Below are 16196 nucleotides of genomic sequence, written 5' to 3' on the forward strand. Positions count from 1 at the left end.
ATACATTTTCAGAACAAATCCTCTATACTTTTGCAGTGAGCTGTGTATCTAAACTATATTTTTCTCTCTTTTCAGTTGGAACAGCCAGTCATAGGGGATGCAAGAAAAGTGTTCGACAATGCTGTATCAAACTTTGTTCTATATTTAAAAAAGAATTTTTTTCCAAACCAAACAGATGTACTGTACTAGACACCACTGTTTAACACCAAATGGTACATGACTGGGGTCACCAAAATCAAACATATTGAAAAAGTAAAATACGTTTGACAGAAATTACATTTCCTTACAAAAATTTATTACATACAATCTGCATATTTTTGGGCCAGGAAGTGTCCCCTCCCCAGAGGACTTTTACAAAAAATGAAGAGAAAAAAACCTGATGAATTATTGACCGTGTCTTCAATACTCCTTTAAGTGCACCACAGGCATTTCTATGGGTCTTTAAGAATTAGCTTGGTTTTCCAGCTTCTCCACGGACATAAAACTCCATCCCTTGGTGTCATCAAGCTAAAGCAAACAAATAACAACAACAACAAAGTCTGCAGTCTTCACCATGAGGTTGATGGAACCATCAGTGCCAAAAGCAATATTACAGAGGACGAGGAAGTGGACAACACATGTAAGGTGGATTGAGCACTTGTTACTTTCCCTCCTGAAATGAAAAGCAAAGTAATTAAGGAACAAATGATGCAAACAGCTCTCAGTACATTTAAGTACTAGATTTTACCCAAAACTTGTATTCTATTATGCTCAGCAAAAGCCTGACTTTTAGGCAACGGATTACCTTGTGATAACTGCAATCACAAAATAGGCTCCCTGCGCAGACATGAGGAAATAGGGGATTTTATGATGGTATCTACAGAAACTCACATGCTGAATCCTCATATCGAGTTGGCAAATGAATAGGACATTCCAAAAAGGTATGTGGTTTTATGCCTTAATATCATGGTTTAACCTGAGCCAGGAGCTAGAACCATGCTGCTTGCGCAGTTCTCCTCCTCCCCCCGCCAGAGGTGCAGGGAGAAGAGGGAGAAAAGGAAGGGAAAGGGAGGGGAAAAAACCCCCTCATGGGTTGAGATAAAGACAGTTTAATGGAACAATATCAGAAAAGGAAAATAGCAACAACAACAATAACAATAATGACACAAGTCACTCTCACCACCCGGTAAATTGGTGAATTCACACCATCCCAAGCACTGATGGCAAATTCCTGCCCCCCAGCCAACCCCCATTTTACACTGAGCATGACATCTGCGGTACAAAATATTCCATCGGCTGTTCGTTTGTTCTGCCTGTGCTCCTTCTCAGTTTCTATGGGAAGCTGAAAGACATCCTTGAATGCTATAAATATACCTAGCAACAACTAAAACAACATGCATTATTGACATTCCTTTAATACCAAATCTGAAATATAGCAGTCATAGGCAGAAAATTAACTCTGTCGCAGTTGAAGCCAGAACACTTAATCCTCAAAAAGACTCAGACTGCAGAAGATGCCCTCAGTCATAGTCACAAATGTTCTTTCTGAAACAAGGAATGAAAGCTAGCCATTGATCTGGATGTCTGTGTAGAGGAAAAAGTGGTCTTTTGCCCAATAGCCCAGTCATTTTAGATCACAGTAGTCACTTAAAAAGCTGTACTAGGGGGAAATATACTATGGGCTGGCGGTGGCAACAGATCACAGGACAGGAAGTGAACCAGACTGGGTTTCTTTGGATCACAGTTGTCCTAAGTGGAACTGCTCTGTTGTGTATAGTCTAATCAAAAATATCAGTTTAGAAGGAATGAAAGATTTTGTCCCTAGAGTTATGGCTCAAAAGACAGATTAAACAAATATTCCATGGAGTAAGGGTTGGTGTCTTTTGCATTCTGATGATAGCACTGTAGTTTGTGAATAGGTTAGAACTGAAATTTAGGTCTAGATTGAAGTTTCAGCCTCCCATTTTTGGTTAGTACTCCTTAAGGACTAAAAAGCAATGTTTAGTAGAATTTTAAAGTGTTAGCAGAAAGTTAGAATTAAGATGCCTTGTTGTGTTTAGGCAAAAGACAATGTTATTTTCTGGTTGTTCATGTCACTAATCCTTCCATCCCTTTCTTACCTGTGTAATATTGATACTTTAAATTCTTTCAACGTATTACAGTTACTGAGGAAATAGAAGCCAGACATCATAATTTACTTCATGATGATACATTAATAATGTAATATTTTAATAATTTAATAAATATCTACTCAAGGGAGTCAGTGGAACCTACAGAGAAATTCAGGTTAGGCACATACAGAGGGTTCAGCTCCCTAAAAGCATGCTGTATTAGCTGTGTTGGATACTACACCTCTGGCTGGTGGTCCAGAATTGTGTGTGTATCATCTAAGTCCCACATCCCATCTGCCAGGTCTGTGCAAATGTTTGGGATACCTTAGGACGTCTCATATGCCTTTATGTGCCTATGTCTGCATATTTAAATTCAGAAGATCAGCTGAATTGCTGTCTAGGCTCCACTGTCAGTTTGTATGGATTACATCTCCGCTGACAATATTGCTATTTGAGACACCTAGTGCACATGTAGACATAAATTAGGTTTCCAGGTGTTATTCTAGAGAGAGGTTTCCTGTAAATCCTCTCTTTTGTTCATTAGCCCCACATGGATGCCTCAGATACTCTTGAGCATCTCAAATGGCACTAGATACCTTTGTTTCAGCATAGAACTAAAGACTCTGATTAATGATTTTATCTAATAGCTAGAGAATTGTGAGAATATTTTTTTCAGGTGGAGAATAATGGCAGGGGGGCTGGAACTTGGTGATCTTTAAGGTCCCTTCCAACCTGAACCATTCTATGATTCTGTGATTCTATAATAGCGTTAATGAGCACTGCTATAATTACCCCTCTTCCAAATATAAGTGTACCCATACCTGAAAAAGACGGAACTCTGATCTGGGGACTCGCAGTCCCATCCCCTCCTTCGCTGACTGCACACACCTCAATGATGTAGACACCAACATCAGGAAGAAGTACCACTGCAGAGGTTTTCTGCGTTTCTATAACTTGACTGTTGCTCTGGCCTTCTTGCCTAAATAATACCTATGGTCAATAAAGTAGATAGTGGTCATAGTGGTCATTCAAGTCATATACCAGACATTTTGTGTAAATAACTGAAATGTTAAGTGCTTCTGAAATGTTAAGTATTTCATTAAGGATTTCTTGATATTATATTTGAACAGTCATCTGCTTTTACTCTCTCCTCCCTCCACTGGCTTAAAAACAATAATAGCAAAGTATATTAGCAATTAATGCACATGAAAGAACATTGATTATGATCCAGTGTGAAGATATAGCATATAGGTGTTACACAATTTTTTCTCCAAACTTTCTTCTAAATGCATTTTAGGTTCCATTTGATTAAAATTCTTATCCCCAAATCCATGTAGATATTCACATTTTTGGCTCAAGAACTCAACTTCAAATGTAAAGAAAATGCCCTAAATAATGTCCTTAGTATGTTTACCTGAGCTGGCTAAGTCAACTGAGAATAGCTCAGATCTATCCCTTTATCTCCTGTGAAACTCAGTACAAGCTTATGGCACGTGGGAGGAGAGCAAGTGAGTACATAGCTGTCTTTTTGGTACTTTTTGGTACTTCTGTGTAAGTTTCTGTTCCCAGATAAAATTGAAAAGATCAGAGAGATGTAAAAAAGCAAAGTACTCAACTGAACTTTTTCAGAATCTCAGATATTCTGATATATGTTAAAGCAGTTTCTGGTTTATTTGAAACATTTTACACTTTCTTGGTGATATTTCCTGATGTATCAGAGGGAATATCAGATTGCAGTCTATAGAAATGATCGTATATATGCTTCAAAAAAAAAAACCAAAACCAACCCAACCACACCTCTGTAAAAACATTGAAATAAATCTGCTTTGAGTTAATAGGTTGCAGTGAATTCCATTATTTCTTACTACTTGTTATTTAAGAGTTAATATGTATTTTACTCTTTAAAACTCCAAAACTTTAAATGCCAGATGTTATCATCACTGATTGTTGAACATGACCAACATGATCACAAACCAAAGTGAAGTATTTGTGTTTCTGCTCCATAAAAATATTAATTTTAATGTCACATTAAGATACCTCATTCTTCTGCATTTCTCTAGATCCTATTGCAAACACAGTTAAATTGAAGTGTTAGTAGGAATGTCATTGCAGGCTGGTCTTATTAATAGCGCTTCTGAGTCAGATATGACGGACTGATCCCCTCAGATGGAGCTTACTCAGTTTATAATCAGTAGTTGAAAATCACAACACAGTAAATGTTAGACCATTATGCTCTTTTCAATTTTATTTATTGCTTTTCATAGTGAGAACTGATTGCAGACAGTCTGTACAGCATACTTTATTCACACAGAAAAACAAGAAAGGGAAAAAAGCCAACAGGGAAGAGGAGTAGTCATTTAGAAGAGAGAAAGGTGAGCAAGGAAGGGAAAGCACTCACCTTATAACCCATTACATCAGATTCATTAGCTAGAGGTCTGACTGGCTCCCACCCAAGAGACACATGAGAGCCATCCTGTATCCACATAATATTGCTTGGTGCTTGGCTGGGAGCTGAGGAGAAAAAATAGCATGTACATCAATAGAGTTTATAGGTAGTTTCCTTAAAATCAAAAGAAAAATATTTCAATCTTTTATTACATTTACAACTGGTTGTGTTAGGAGGCTCCCAAATCTAGCTGAAATTTTAAAAGACATTTTTTTTTTTTGCAGCAGGTTAGTCATTTAATAGATTGTGGTTTTATTTATTCAGCCCACCCCATAAACTCCACAGAGATTATGAATTTAAATTATTTTCTATCCCTTCTTTGTCACAAATGTCTTGTTTCTAGGAAGATAACCTTTGTTATGAATGCAAAGTCATATGAATTCATGTCTAAATATAAAAGCAAAGCGATGAATCAAAACTATACATGATTCCTGATTTTATACGCTCTTCTTAAAGGAAAACCCAAGAAGGCAGAGGTTGCTCCCTGACTTCTCCCTTTGAGCAAAGTTACTGAGATCACTTACGGGACTTCTTGGTTGCTGCACGCACAGCAGTGCTAGGTGGTCCATACCCTGCAGCGTTGTATGCCCTCACTGTTAGGTGATATAATGTGTTTCCTTCCAATCCTGTCAGGAGGATGGATGATTCATTTCCTTCAGTTTTGACCTTTTCTGCTGCTTCTTCCTGCTCCATGTCCTTCCAGTAACCAACCTGCCAACAAGCAACCAAGTGAAGGATTAACATAGGCATCCAGGAAGCTCATGCTTCTAGATGCTCATATTTGTTATCCTGTGGAGGGTCTTTTTGCCATTTCTGCCTTTTGCCTGATCATCAAGCCCTTTTAAACACATGGGATTTGCAGTCTGATGTCAGAGCCAAGCAATTCTCACTTCTTCAAAATGGGAAGACTCAGAATATGGTGGTATTACCTGAAACACATTGAATTGCTGTGTACTGGCACAAGAAGAGGTAACTATAAGATGGGAGAGCAGAGAATGAACATCGACAGGAAGTCAAAAGTATTTCAGAGAACTCAAGGAGAGCTCATCCTCTGGTAGGTCACCAGAAAACCTGCCTTCACCCTGGAAAGCTCTGACCACATCAGTTAAGAAGCATTGTGAGCAATATTCCCTTCCTGGCCCTGTGCAACTCAGGGCCGCAAGATTTCTCGTAATTCTATCTCATATTTCTATCAACAATCCTGGTCAAGAGGAGAGGTACCAGATGACTGGAGGGTGGCCAATGTGACGCCCGTCTACAAGAAGGGCCAGAAGGAGGATCCGGGAAACTATAGGCCTATCAGTCTGACCTCAGTACCAGGAAAGATCATGGAGAGGATCATCTTGAGTGAGCTCTCACAGCAAGTACAGGGCAGCCGAGGGATCAGGGGCAGCCAGCATGGGTTTATGAAAGGGAGGTCCTGCTTAACCAACTTGATCTCTTTCTATGACCATGTGACCCGCCTTCTCGATGCAGGGAAGGCTGTGGATGTTGTCTACCTGGACTTTGGTAAGGCCTTTGACACCGTCCCCCACAGCGTTCTCCTGAAGAAGCTGGCAAATCACGGTATAGACAAGTGTACTCTTCACTGGGTAAAAAACTGGCTGGATGGCCGTACCCAGAGAGTTGTAATTAATGGGGTGAAATCCAGTTGGCGGCCGGTCACCAGTGGTGTCCCTCAGGGCTCAGTGTTGGGGCCAGTCTTGTTTAATATCTTTATTGATGATCTAGATAAGGGGATTGAGTGCACCCTCAGTAAGTTTGCAGATGACACCAAGCTAGGTGGGAGTGTTGATCTGCTTGAGGGTCGGCGGGCTCTACAGAGGGACCTGGACAGGTTGGATCGATGGGCCAAGGCCAATGGGATGAGGTTTAATAAAGCCGAGTGCCGGGTCCTGCATTTCGGTCAAAACAACCCCAGGCAACGCTACAGGCTTGGGGAAGAGTGGCTGGAGAGCTGCCCGGCAGAAAAGGACCTGGGGGGATCGGTGGACAGCCGGCTTAACATGAGCAGCAATGTGCCCAGGTGGCCAAGAAGGCGAATGGCATCCTGGCCTGTATCAGGAATAGCGTGGCCAGCAGGAGTAGGGAAGTGATCGTGCCTCTGTTCTTGGCCCTGGTGAGGTCTCACCTCGAGTGCTGTGTTCAGTTCTGGGCCCCTCACTACAGGAAGGACACTGAGCTGCTGGAGCATGTCCAGAGGAGAGCCACCAAGCTGGTGAGGGGTCTAGAGAACAAGTCATATGAGGAGAGGCTGAGGGAACTGGGCATGTTTAGTTTGGAGAAGAGGAGGCTGAGGGGAGACCGCATTGCCCTCTACAACTACATGAAAGGAAGTTGTAGAGAGGTGGGTGTTGGCCTCTTCTCCCAAGCGAATAATGACAGGACCAGAGGAAATGGTCTGAAGTTGCGGCAGGGGAGGTTTAGATTAGATATTAGGAAGAATTACTTTACTGAGAGGGTGATCAGGCACTGGAACAGCCTGCCCAGGGAGGTGGTGGAGCCACCATCCCTGGAGGTATTTAAGAAACGTGTAGACATGGCACTTCAGGGCATGCTCTAGTGCCCGAGATTGTGGGTGGGTGTGGTGTGTGGTTGTGGGCATTTATTTTGTTTTGGTTTTGGTGTTTGGTGTTGGGGTTTTTTTTGGGGTTGTTTTTTTTTTGTTTGTTTGTTTTGTTTTGTTTGTTTTCTTTTGTTTTTTTTTGTTTTGTTTTTTATTTTGTTTTTTTGTTGGTTGGACTTGATGATCTCAAAGGTCCCTTCCAACCAAGAAGATTCTGTGATTCTGTGATAATTATAATGAATAGAAAATGACCTAACACTGAAGGAAATCTTTCATTCTTCTGAAAAATCTTATCTGAAGAAAAAGAAGGAAGTGGATTCAGTTTTAGTTCTTGGATATAAACAGGTTTCTGGTAAATGCAATTTTGACAGATTGTTTATGCCCTTCCTTTTCAGACATAAACCACCTAAATTGTCTTTGGTGGCTCTTAGTTTATATTTGTGGTACCTCTACTGAATTTATCATAATCTCAAAGAGTTTACAGAGCTGAGTGAGGAATTTGACTAGTTTCTCTCCTCAGGGACAAAGTATATGCAGGGCATAACTGGGAAAAAGCAGTACTGTCTCTTTTTAATGTATCTAGGTGACCTACACAAGTAAGGTAATTCTCATGGGGCCCTATTTTCCCTAACAGGAGATGTCACTAATGTGCCACTCAAAGACCTATATTCAGCTTACCGTTATTCATGCTGAGACATACTTGCATTTATTCCACATTTTGACCTTTTCTTTGAAGTTGGTTATTTCATAATAAGTTATTCATATTATATCTGGATAACTTCTCCTCTGAGAGAAAGGTCACGGACAATACAGCACTCTTGTGCATGTATCCCAGAAAATGGTGAACCAAAAAACCCAAGGGGTTCATAGGAAAATAAGACCAATAAGTACAATGATGACCTTTAATAATTGCACTAGGACTGTCATTTAAAAAAAAATAAAAATCTGGAAAGACCTGGCTGCAAAAATACACATTTGAGGTCATATCTTCACTTGATTAAAGTGGGTCTGTTAACTTTGATTGAGTTTGTGCCAACTCAAAGTCTACTTTTTGAGTTGTAAAATTTATGCGAATATCTTTTTAGTATGCCTGCATTATCTCATATTAAAATGCTGTTACTTTAATTCTTAGGTTAATTACAGCTCAGATAGATAGCAAATCTAGCTGTAGTCACCACTTCTTATTGAAACAAATGTGATTGACTGAGGTATTTTGCTAGCTGAGTGCTTGACCGGCCCTGTTGGTATCTGAAGTAACACCTAGTCACATCTTTCTTGGAAAGAAAAAAAAAATCAGCAACCCTTTATTCACACACTAGGACTGAACCTCCAATGCTTATTTCCTCTTGGGTAGTCAGATTCCTTTCCTTTTACTAGCAATGAATCTTTGCAAACTTGACAATACAGTGATGAGAACCACATAGTATTAAGTACTGTGTGAAAAGGTAGTGTGGGGCAGCACATGTCCTGCAGACCCCATCATCCAGTTAGTGAGGTCTGCTGAGGATCCAACAGGGAAATGGTCAGTAAGGAAAAGTGACTTGCCCAAGCTTACACAGGTGGACAGAAGCAGGGGCGGAAATGCAACTGAAGTAGTGAAATCCTGGTTCTATTTTCCAAATATTGGTGTTAGGACTATATAAATATTAAAACCTGATGAATGTGGAAGAAAGCTAGGAGCATAACTCAGCCCTTTTGATATTTTTCATGTGTTTGGAAATGCTCTCCACCACTGCTTATTCGGCATTATCAGTTTGGATACTAATTATGTTTTGCAAATGTTAAGTCTGCAAAAGTAACTCTGACATGTTCCCTACAAGTTCTGCTGCACCACATGGCAAAGGTGTTCTCCCTTGGCAAAGGGATATTCTTGTGGGAATTAATATACTGTATTAAGCAGGAAGAGCATGAAATGCAATTTGGCAGTGCTTCTATTTCAGTTTCTTCTGTACTTCAAAGCCCGTAAGTGTTTGGTCTCTGCTTTTAAAATTCCCCTTTAAGGTTTGCCAGGTGAGTTTAGACTTTGATCTGAAAAAATGCTTTTCTCTTTCTTTCTTAATGCACACATCCATTTGTTGATGGCCAAATGAACTAAAGGGAAAAATGTTTATAAAAAAAAAAGAACTCCAATAATTGTTGACTGAGGTTGATGGTGGGGGAACGTAGCAGTTTGAACCAAAATGAAGATACTGCTGATGTTAAAAGTGCTGGACATATTTCTTAAAATAGAGGGATTGTTTATTTACAGTTCTATGTCTTTGAGTTTTGTTTTTTAAATCTTCCTATTTTCTGTTAGCTTAATTTATACTGCTCAGAAGGGATTTATGACACTTAGGGTAGGTTTTCATTAATGATAACTTTGAATTTTGATATAGCATGGAGCATAAATCACAAAAGGGTAGCCTATATTTTAAAAACAAAAGAAAAAGCCAGGGAGGGGGGGTGGAACAACACATTTTATCTGTTTAATGCATTACTGTTTGTGAGGTTTTACATTTTTGCTGGGCTTTCTGTTGTTTTTCATCTGATTCTGAGACCCATCTCTTCGAGCCAGAGAGAAAGCAATAATGATATTTAAACAACTGAATAGGGGAGATGCAGGAACATACAAGCTGCTTTGTCCTGATCATGGATTAAGCAATCATTAAAAGCAAACCATCACATTAAAAATGTTTCCATCTAAAATTTTTCTGTCCCTCATACTTACAGGCTACTTCCTTGAAGTTTCATGTTAAAAGATATTTAAATAATGTTACTCTTTTTCCCAAATTGGTTTCTAGGGTATGTATAATAGCACTTTGGTATAAATTCATGTGATCTAGTTGCAGGCCCTTTTCTCTAAACTCAGCAGTCAGTTACTGTCTGGATACTTTTTCTGTTGACCACAGAGAATTAAAGCTACAAATTAGGCATTTTAAGTAAGAGCCTAAATTAGGTAGGATGAATCGAAGTGGACAAACACAGAAACTGACATACAATCTCTAATTGAGTCTTTGCTAGCATCAAAGTACTGACATAACTGAAAATGAGCTTGAAGAGATATCAGAGTACAGAAAGTGCTAGGGGATAGAGAGCGATGAGCTGAAAGAACTGCTGCTAGCCCTAAAAAAAAAATAAAAAAATTCAGATTTCATTAAAACTGTTTTAATTATCATTATCAGAAAACCAATCAGCTCCATGAACTGACACACTGCAGTCCTGCAAATGTTGGTGCTGGCACAACTGTAACAGTAGAAGCAAGAGCTTAGGACAGGAGATGTGCTCTTTGTATCACCTACTGCTGGTTTTTATATCATCTCAAGACAATGGTGTGACGGTCCTTCAGAACAAGATGAGAGGTTCCTGCAAAAAGGTCAATCAATCAACCTCAGATCCTTCCCCCTCACCAAAACAAGACAGAAAAGAAGAAAGAAAACACTGTTCAGCACTCCTAGGTTCTGGGGTCTTCTCTGGAGTAGCTTACATCCTCCTCCTCTTTTCTCAGATACTCTCTTGTCCCACATAGTCCCAAATGCACATGGGACGAAGACTGGTATTGTACCTCAACCTTGAGGACTATCAAAAAATATCTAGTCATATTTTGTAATGAAAAATCAATAATTATCTAGGTTTCTGATTTTAGGTAATAGAAAGCTAGTAGTCTTGTAACAATTCGTGATACAGAGATTGCAAAGGGTATGGCTCTCTTGAGGCCCTCATGACAGATCTCGAATGTGATCCGTACTTTAAACACTTGAAAAGCAGTGGTACAACTGTGCTATAAAATCCTGCTTACAATTTTCAGGATTTCAGAGGGGTATGAATTAACATTCGAGTAACTTTGTAGGCAAAATTGACTCACACATAAAACTATCCAACTGCTAATTTTGTGTTTGGAAAAATTAATTCATTCCAAAAGTGAAGTCTGGTATATCGGTATTCAGGCTGGTGAAACATGAAGTCCTCTTTTTCTTCTGTCTTGCTTTACCAGCCTCTGGTAGAAACATCCATATATTCTTTCTAAATTACTTCAAAGTGTACTTCACTAAATTTGAAAAAAACCCAAACACATCCTAGTACCTCGTAGTAATTTTCTGTTCTACTGTAAAAACAGATAAAGTACATCCGAGAAACAGCAAAAACTCTTGAATATTTCTCTTTGAAAAGACAGAATATGACATAAACACGTTATTATGTCAAGTAGTCCTCTCTGAAAATTTTTATATTTTTTTGTTCTTGCAAGTCGATCTTTTGATTAGGTTAGTTAAGCTCCTATACCTTGGGGTATTCCAGTGAAAATGACATGAGCTTTGTGATCTATACTTAAGTATTACCCTTGATTTTCTGGAAAAGGAAAAAGAAAAAAAAAAGATATCTGTTCTTTCAGCCAGTAATTCTTTCCCTTTCCTTTCCCTACCAGTAATGAGTGACAAAGAAAATACTGCCTAGGGCTGAAATAGATTTTATAACCTTCAGGTTATGGATTCTAAACAATAAGTATGAACCATACACTATATTTTTCTACCATTCCTGACAAAGTTTTTGAGCTACTTCTACTTTATCAGAGTGGAGCTGACATATGCTTAGTAAGGTCGGGCGGACAGCTGACAAATCTGTACTGAAGTCAGGAATAATATGTGCTTTGGAAGATGCAAATGAGTACAGCAAACCTTGCATAAAACTCATGTGACATAACAGTTAACACTGCCTTTCATGGATGACAATGTGAAATTGGACAAGTTACTTTGCCTTTCATTACTCCTTAGTACAAAGTGCAAACAGGGCTGGAGTGAAAGTGGGTCACTGCAAACTTGTCCATATGTAGCAAATATTCTGTCACTTTTGTTGATTAGAGCCCAAACATAAAAAAAAATAGCTCCCTCTTTTATAATTCTGCTGCTAAAAGGCCAGGAAATGTGAAGACCGTGTAGGTGGTTGTCACTGCTGTGGTGACCACAGGCAGAATACAAATTGCGACATGAAAACAGAGTGGCTAGTCAGCTTATTTTACATTCCATTTGAATTGAAGGCAACATTTTACTTGTGGTCCCCAGTAACTCTACATTAGGAAAAACTTGATTAAAAAAACATAAATCATTCATCATTTTATCAAAGTCACTAGATTTCTGTATGTTAGCTATTTTCTATTTGTGAATTAAGTGGAGTGCTACACTGCTGGAGTACTACAGGCTAAGTTCTGCACTGTAATACATATGATAAAACTTTCAAAATCAGTTTTTAAATTAAAATAATGTTCACAGAAGCTGAAGAAAGTGAATCATATGAAAAGCATAAAGCTGCTCCATACTTTTGGGGTTTTTTGGGGGAGTTTAGCTCCAGTGTCTTACTATACAGAGTCCTTCCTTTTTTTGCACTGAGAGGATGCTTTAAAGAGAAACTGTCAGTATGTTAGCAAAATTGGGCTGATAGTGTGGACTTAGTGTTCCTAAGTGAATACTGTAATGTGTTGATGCACTATACTGATCCTGTAAGTCATTTTGATGAAATCCTTCCCAAAAATGGAACTGAAAAAATCTAGCAATACCATCCTGCTAGAACCAGATTGCATTCTGTCCTGCTGAATCATGCAGGAGAGACGCATTTACTCTTCTGTTTATTGAGTAAGTGTTGCCCTGATCATAATTCTTCCTGTGAATGAGGACAGAAAAGAACAAATTACTCCCTGAAAGATTCTATCAGAAAGTGGGCAGAGAAATTCTGGCTAAACAAATAAAGAGGGAAAAGGGGGGCAAGGGGAGAAAAAAAGCACCATCCTCTCCCTAGATAAAAGTAGTACCTCAGAAGGCTCCTCTACTTCCCTCATGGGATGAGGTAGAAAGGAGCAGTGAAGTATTTTCATTTTTATAATTATAATTAATTTCTTTGTTCTGTCAACTGCAGGTTCCTGGCTTGAAACATTTAATCTGTAATCTTCATGCTAGAATCCTAAAATTGGTGTACAGCACAGTGAGGAGCCAAATTATTAATGAGGTTAGATGTTAATAACCCCTGCTATATCAATAAGAATTTCCAAATTCATTCCTAAGAAGTCAATGAGAGAAGTAGAGCAAGTGAGTGTTACAGTTGGGGTCACAGTATGCTGAACTCCAAGTGTCTAAGCACTTTCCAAGACAGGACGGCTCCGTGGAAGACCTCTAATGTGGAAAGAGACCACTGTCCTACCTGTAAAAGCCACCTGTCACCAGGACACATCTGTAGAGCTAAGGGAAGTGTTATGTGATAAGCAGGTAAATGCAAAATACATCCAAGTTATGAAAAAATAAGTATATAGAGAAATAATTTTCACCTTTAGAAAGAAAATCTATTTTTATTTAAAAAAAACAAAGTTAATAGAACATTTTGAGAATCAATGTGATCAATGGAATGAGAATAAAAGTAAAAACAGTAGGTGTAATTTAAAAGACGTCAAGATATCTGAGAGGGTGTAACAAAACAGCCACCTTTCTGAAGAGAAAAATACAGGGTGAAGCGAGTAAGTTATTTCAGAGAATGAAAGACTGGCCTGGAAATTGAAGACAAAAGTTAGTAGCAAGTGGAACACTTCAACGTGGAAAGGGATAACATTTGCAAGGTGAATATCATCTCTATCAAATACAGAATCACAGAATCACAGTTTTGTTCTCCTTATATATCACAGTTCTAAAGGTAAAACGGTTAGGTATCACTTTTGTTGCATGAAGCAAGCCATATGCAAAGAGGTTAAAACATGTTTAATGTAAGGAAGAAGTGAGGGTAAAGTACAAGAGAGTTTGCAGAGTTTGGCATGGAGACATTTATGGGAAAGAGGCCTGGACAGATGAGAGACCTGAGGGGACACATCATGGTCACAGCCTGCTTGGACTACGCTGGAGAGCAATACGGGAGTGTCTAAGTATCAAGAAGCTATAGCAAATGAGGTAAAAAAATACTGACTGTGTCTAAGCTGCGGGGTGAACATGTTGTCCTGGTCAAGGCCAGGCTGTGCTGGAGAGTGTGGTGGCTCTGGTGCTGCCTGGGCACATAAGTTTCCTTCCTAAGGCCATCAATGATGGCCACCAGCCCCAAGGTCCTGTCTGGACATGCTGCCAGGGAGACACTCTGTGCTAGCAGATCACAAGATGGGTTTAGACATCCATATCATTGGTATCTGCCTCAGACTTACTTGTTTCCCTTCTTTTCATTTTTACTGTAGAGAATTGGGAAAGAGTCAGTATTCTCTAAAGGACCAAAACAGTCAAATAACCTCTACCCCAAAATCAGTAAATTGTGTCTAGCTGAGCTAATTCATGAGGAGCAGCATAGCCTGAACAACAAGGTCAGGATGGGTTGTGGTGGCCCCAAAGGATAGATTTAGTCCTAGATCTGATCTGTTCCTGGAGGTTTGGATTGTAAACTGGTTCCAAAGCTACAACTGGGTCCAAAAGCACGAGAAGGTCCATTGCCAGGGCCAGTTCTCTTTCCCAAGTCAGGAAGGGCTGTCTAAGCAGAGATTTATTTGTGATGGGTGCTGCTGCTGCTTCTCCTCTTGACGTCTGACCTTTTGCCGTCTGCCCAGCAGATGTCCCCCGGCCACTGCAGGATGAGAACAAATGGATGGCAGAGGCTCTTTCCTTCCTCTGTGTTGATTGGTCTCAGTAAATAACAAGTTTGAACTGGTCACTAGAGCTGGAAACAGTCAATACCTAATCTTACCCAGCCTGTGAGAGAGGCATGCTAGGTCACTTGCAGTTCTTTCAGCTATTTTTGAAGTGTCAAAGAGATGTTATAAGAACGGGTGTTGAAGAGTTTTCAAGCACAAATAAATAAAAGATGTGCCAGTGCTATAGATTTGACCATTGTTCTACAGGTAGTAGTATGTATGCTAAAATGAGCATAATTTCTATTGAAGTTTCACTGCTGCACATGTTAACAGAATGCAACGCTAGCAAAAGCAACAAGACTTCTCATTATGATATTCTGTGTTCATACCTCAAATCCCTGTGGTCTTCCTAGACTTTCTTTAATATGTTTCCACGCAACAAGAATCTCTGATACAGACAAACTCGTAGCTTTGACATCGATGGGAGCAGCAGTGGGTTCTGTATTAAGAAAAATTGAAACAATAAACCTCCACTGTAACAACTTGTATTTATCAAAAACACTCCATCTGAAACTGTCATTTACTTCCTTTATTCTACCTTAATACTCACAAGAAGGCATGACATTACAGGGAACATGAAAAACTGAACAAGATGAAGAGATTTTTATTGTTGTCTTTATTTGTGTCATGCTACATCAATATCTCATCACTGATAACAGGTGCAGCAAACCATGACAGTCTCTTGTCTATGATTTAAAAAAAAATCTTTAATATTTGTAAATGCCCTCCCTGCTTCCACACACCCCTTTCATACACCTTGATCAGCCTGACTTCAGCAGTAAATGGAGCATTCATTCTCCTCCTGGCTTTTTAGTGCCGTTCTGTCAGCTTGGGATGAGCGATACCTTGCTGGGGTGCTCAGTCGGTCCTGCTCTGGAGTCATACCAAGTAAGAATTGATGCCCAGAGATGTAATGAAATGCTACTTAAAAGAAATTTTCAGGACTATGCTATTATGGCCTTGAAGTCACGGACAGCAGTGTTTGGGGCATGCCATCCTCTCTGTGCTGTGAAGTATCTCCTGATTTAGGCCTGGGATGCACACTTTTCTAAAGAAGGCTTTAAGACCTAGGATTTGTCTCTCTGACTACCTGTGTTATTACCATTGGTCCATGTTTCTATCTCCATGCTATTCACAGGACACTCTGCAGTCCTGACCTCTTGATTATTTGGAGCAGAGGACCTTCCTTGCCCTACAGCCAGGGCGGGTGTCCTTCAGTGCTGCTGGGATACAGCCAGGGTACACGCTGGGGGGTTGGGGCTGCAGGATGCTTTGCACATCACACATGCCAAACAGTGTTGCCGCAGGCATGTTTTACTTTGCATTTTCATATTGTTGAACACTTTACAGAGGACTAACTTCTTCTAGTGGTTGGGAAATGGGTAAATATACATCTGCCATGACAGGCCGTTGAGCATACCACCAATTTACATCACCAGTTAGTGCATTGGGAGTGACAAGTGTCCAAAAATTGTC

At 39.6% G+C, this 16196-nt stretch overlaps 1 protein-coding gene across 1 annotated transcript in view; it reads right to left on the reverse strand.

Annotated features, from left to right (window-relative positions):
- Positions 1 to 548: 548 nt before the first annotated feature.
- Positions 549 to 16196, reverse strand: part of CNTN5 (contactin 5) — a 273540-nt gene continuing 257892 nt past the window's right edge. Inside the window, exons 19-23 of the mRNA XM_074150159.1 lie at positions 15050 to 15159; positions 5061 to 5247; positions 4489 to 4601; positions 2912 to 3080; positions 549 to 652 (exon numbers count right to left, since the gene is read on the reverse strand). Of these exons, the coding sequence (XP_074006260.1) occupies positions 549 to 652; positions 2912 to 3080; positions 4489 to 4601; positions 5061 to 5247; positions 15050 to 15159 (683 nt within the window). The remainder of the gene's footprint in view (positions 653 to 2911; positions 3081 to 4488; positions 4602 to 5060; positions 5248 to 15049; positions 15160 to 16196) is intronic.

The sequence above is a fragment of the Numenius arquata genome, chromosome 1, assembly GCF_964106895.1.
Source record: "Numenius arquata chromosome 1, bNumArq3.hap1.1, whole genome shotgun sequence".
Classification (NCBI taxonomy): domain Eukaryota; kingdom Metazoa; phylum Chordata; class Aves; order Charadriiformes; family Scolopacidae; genus Numenius; species Numenius arquata.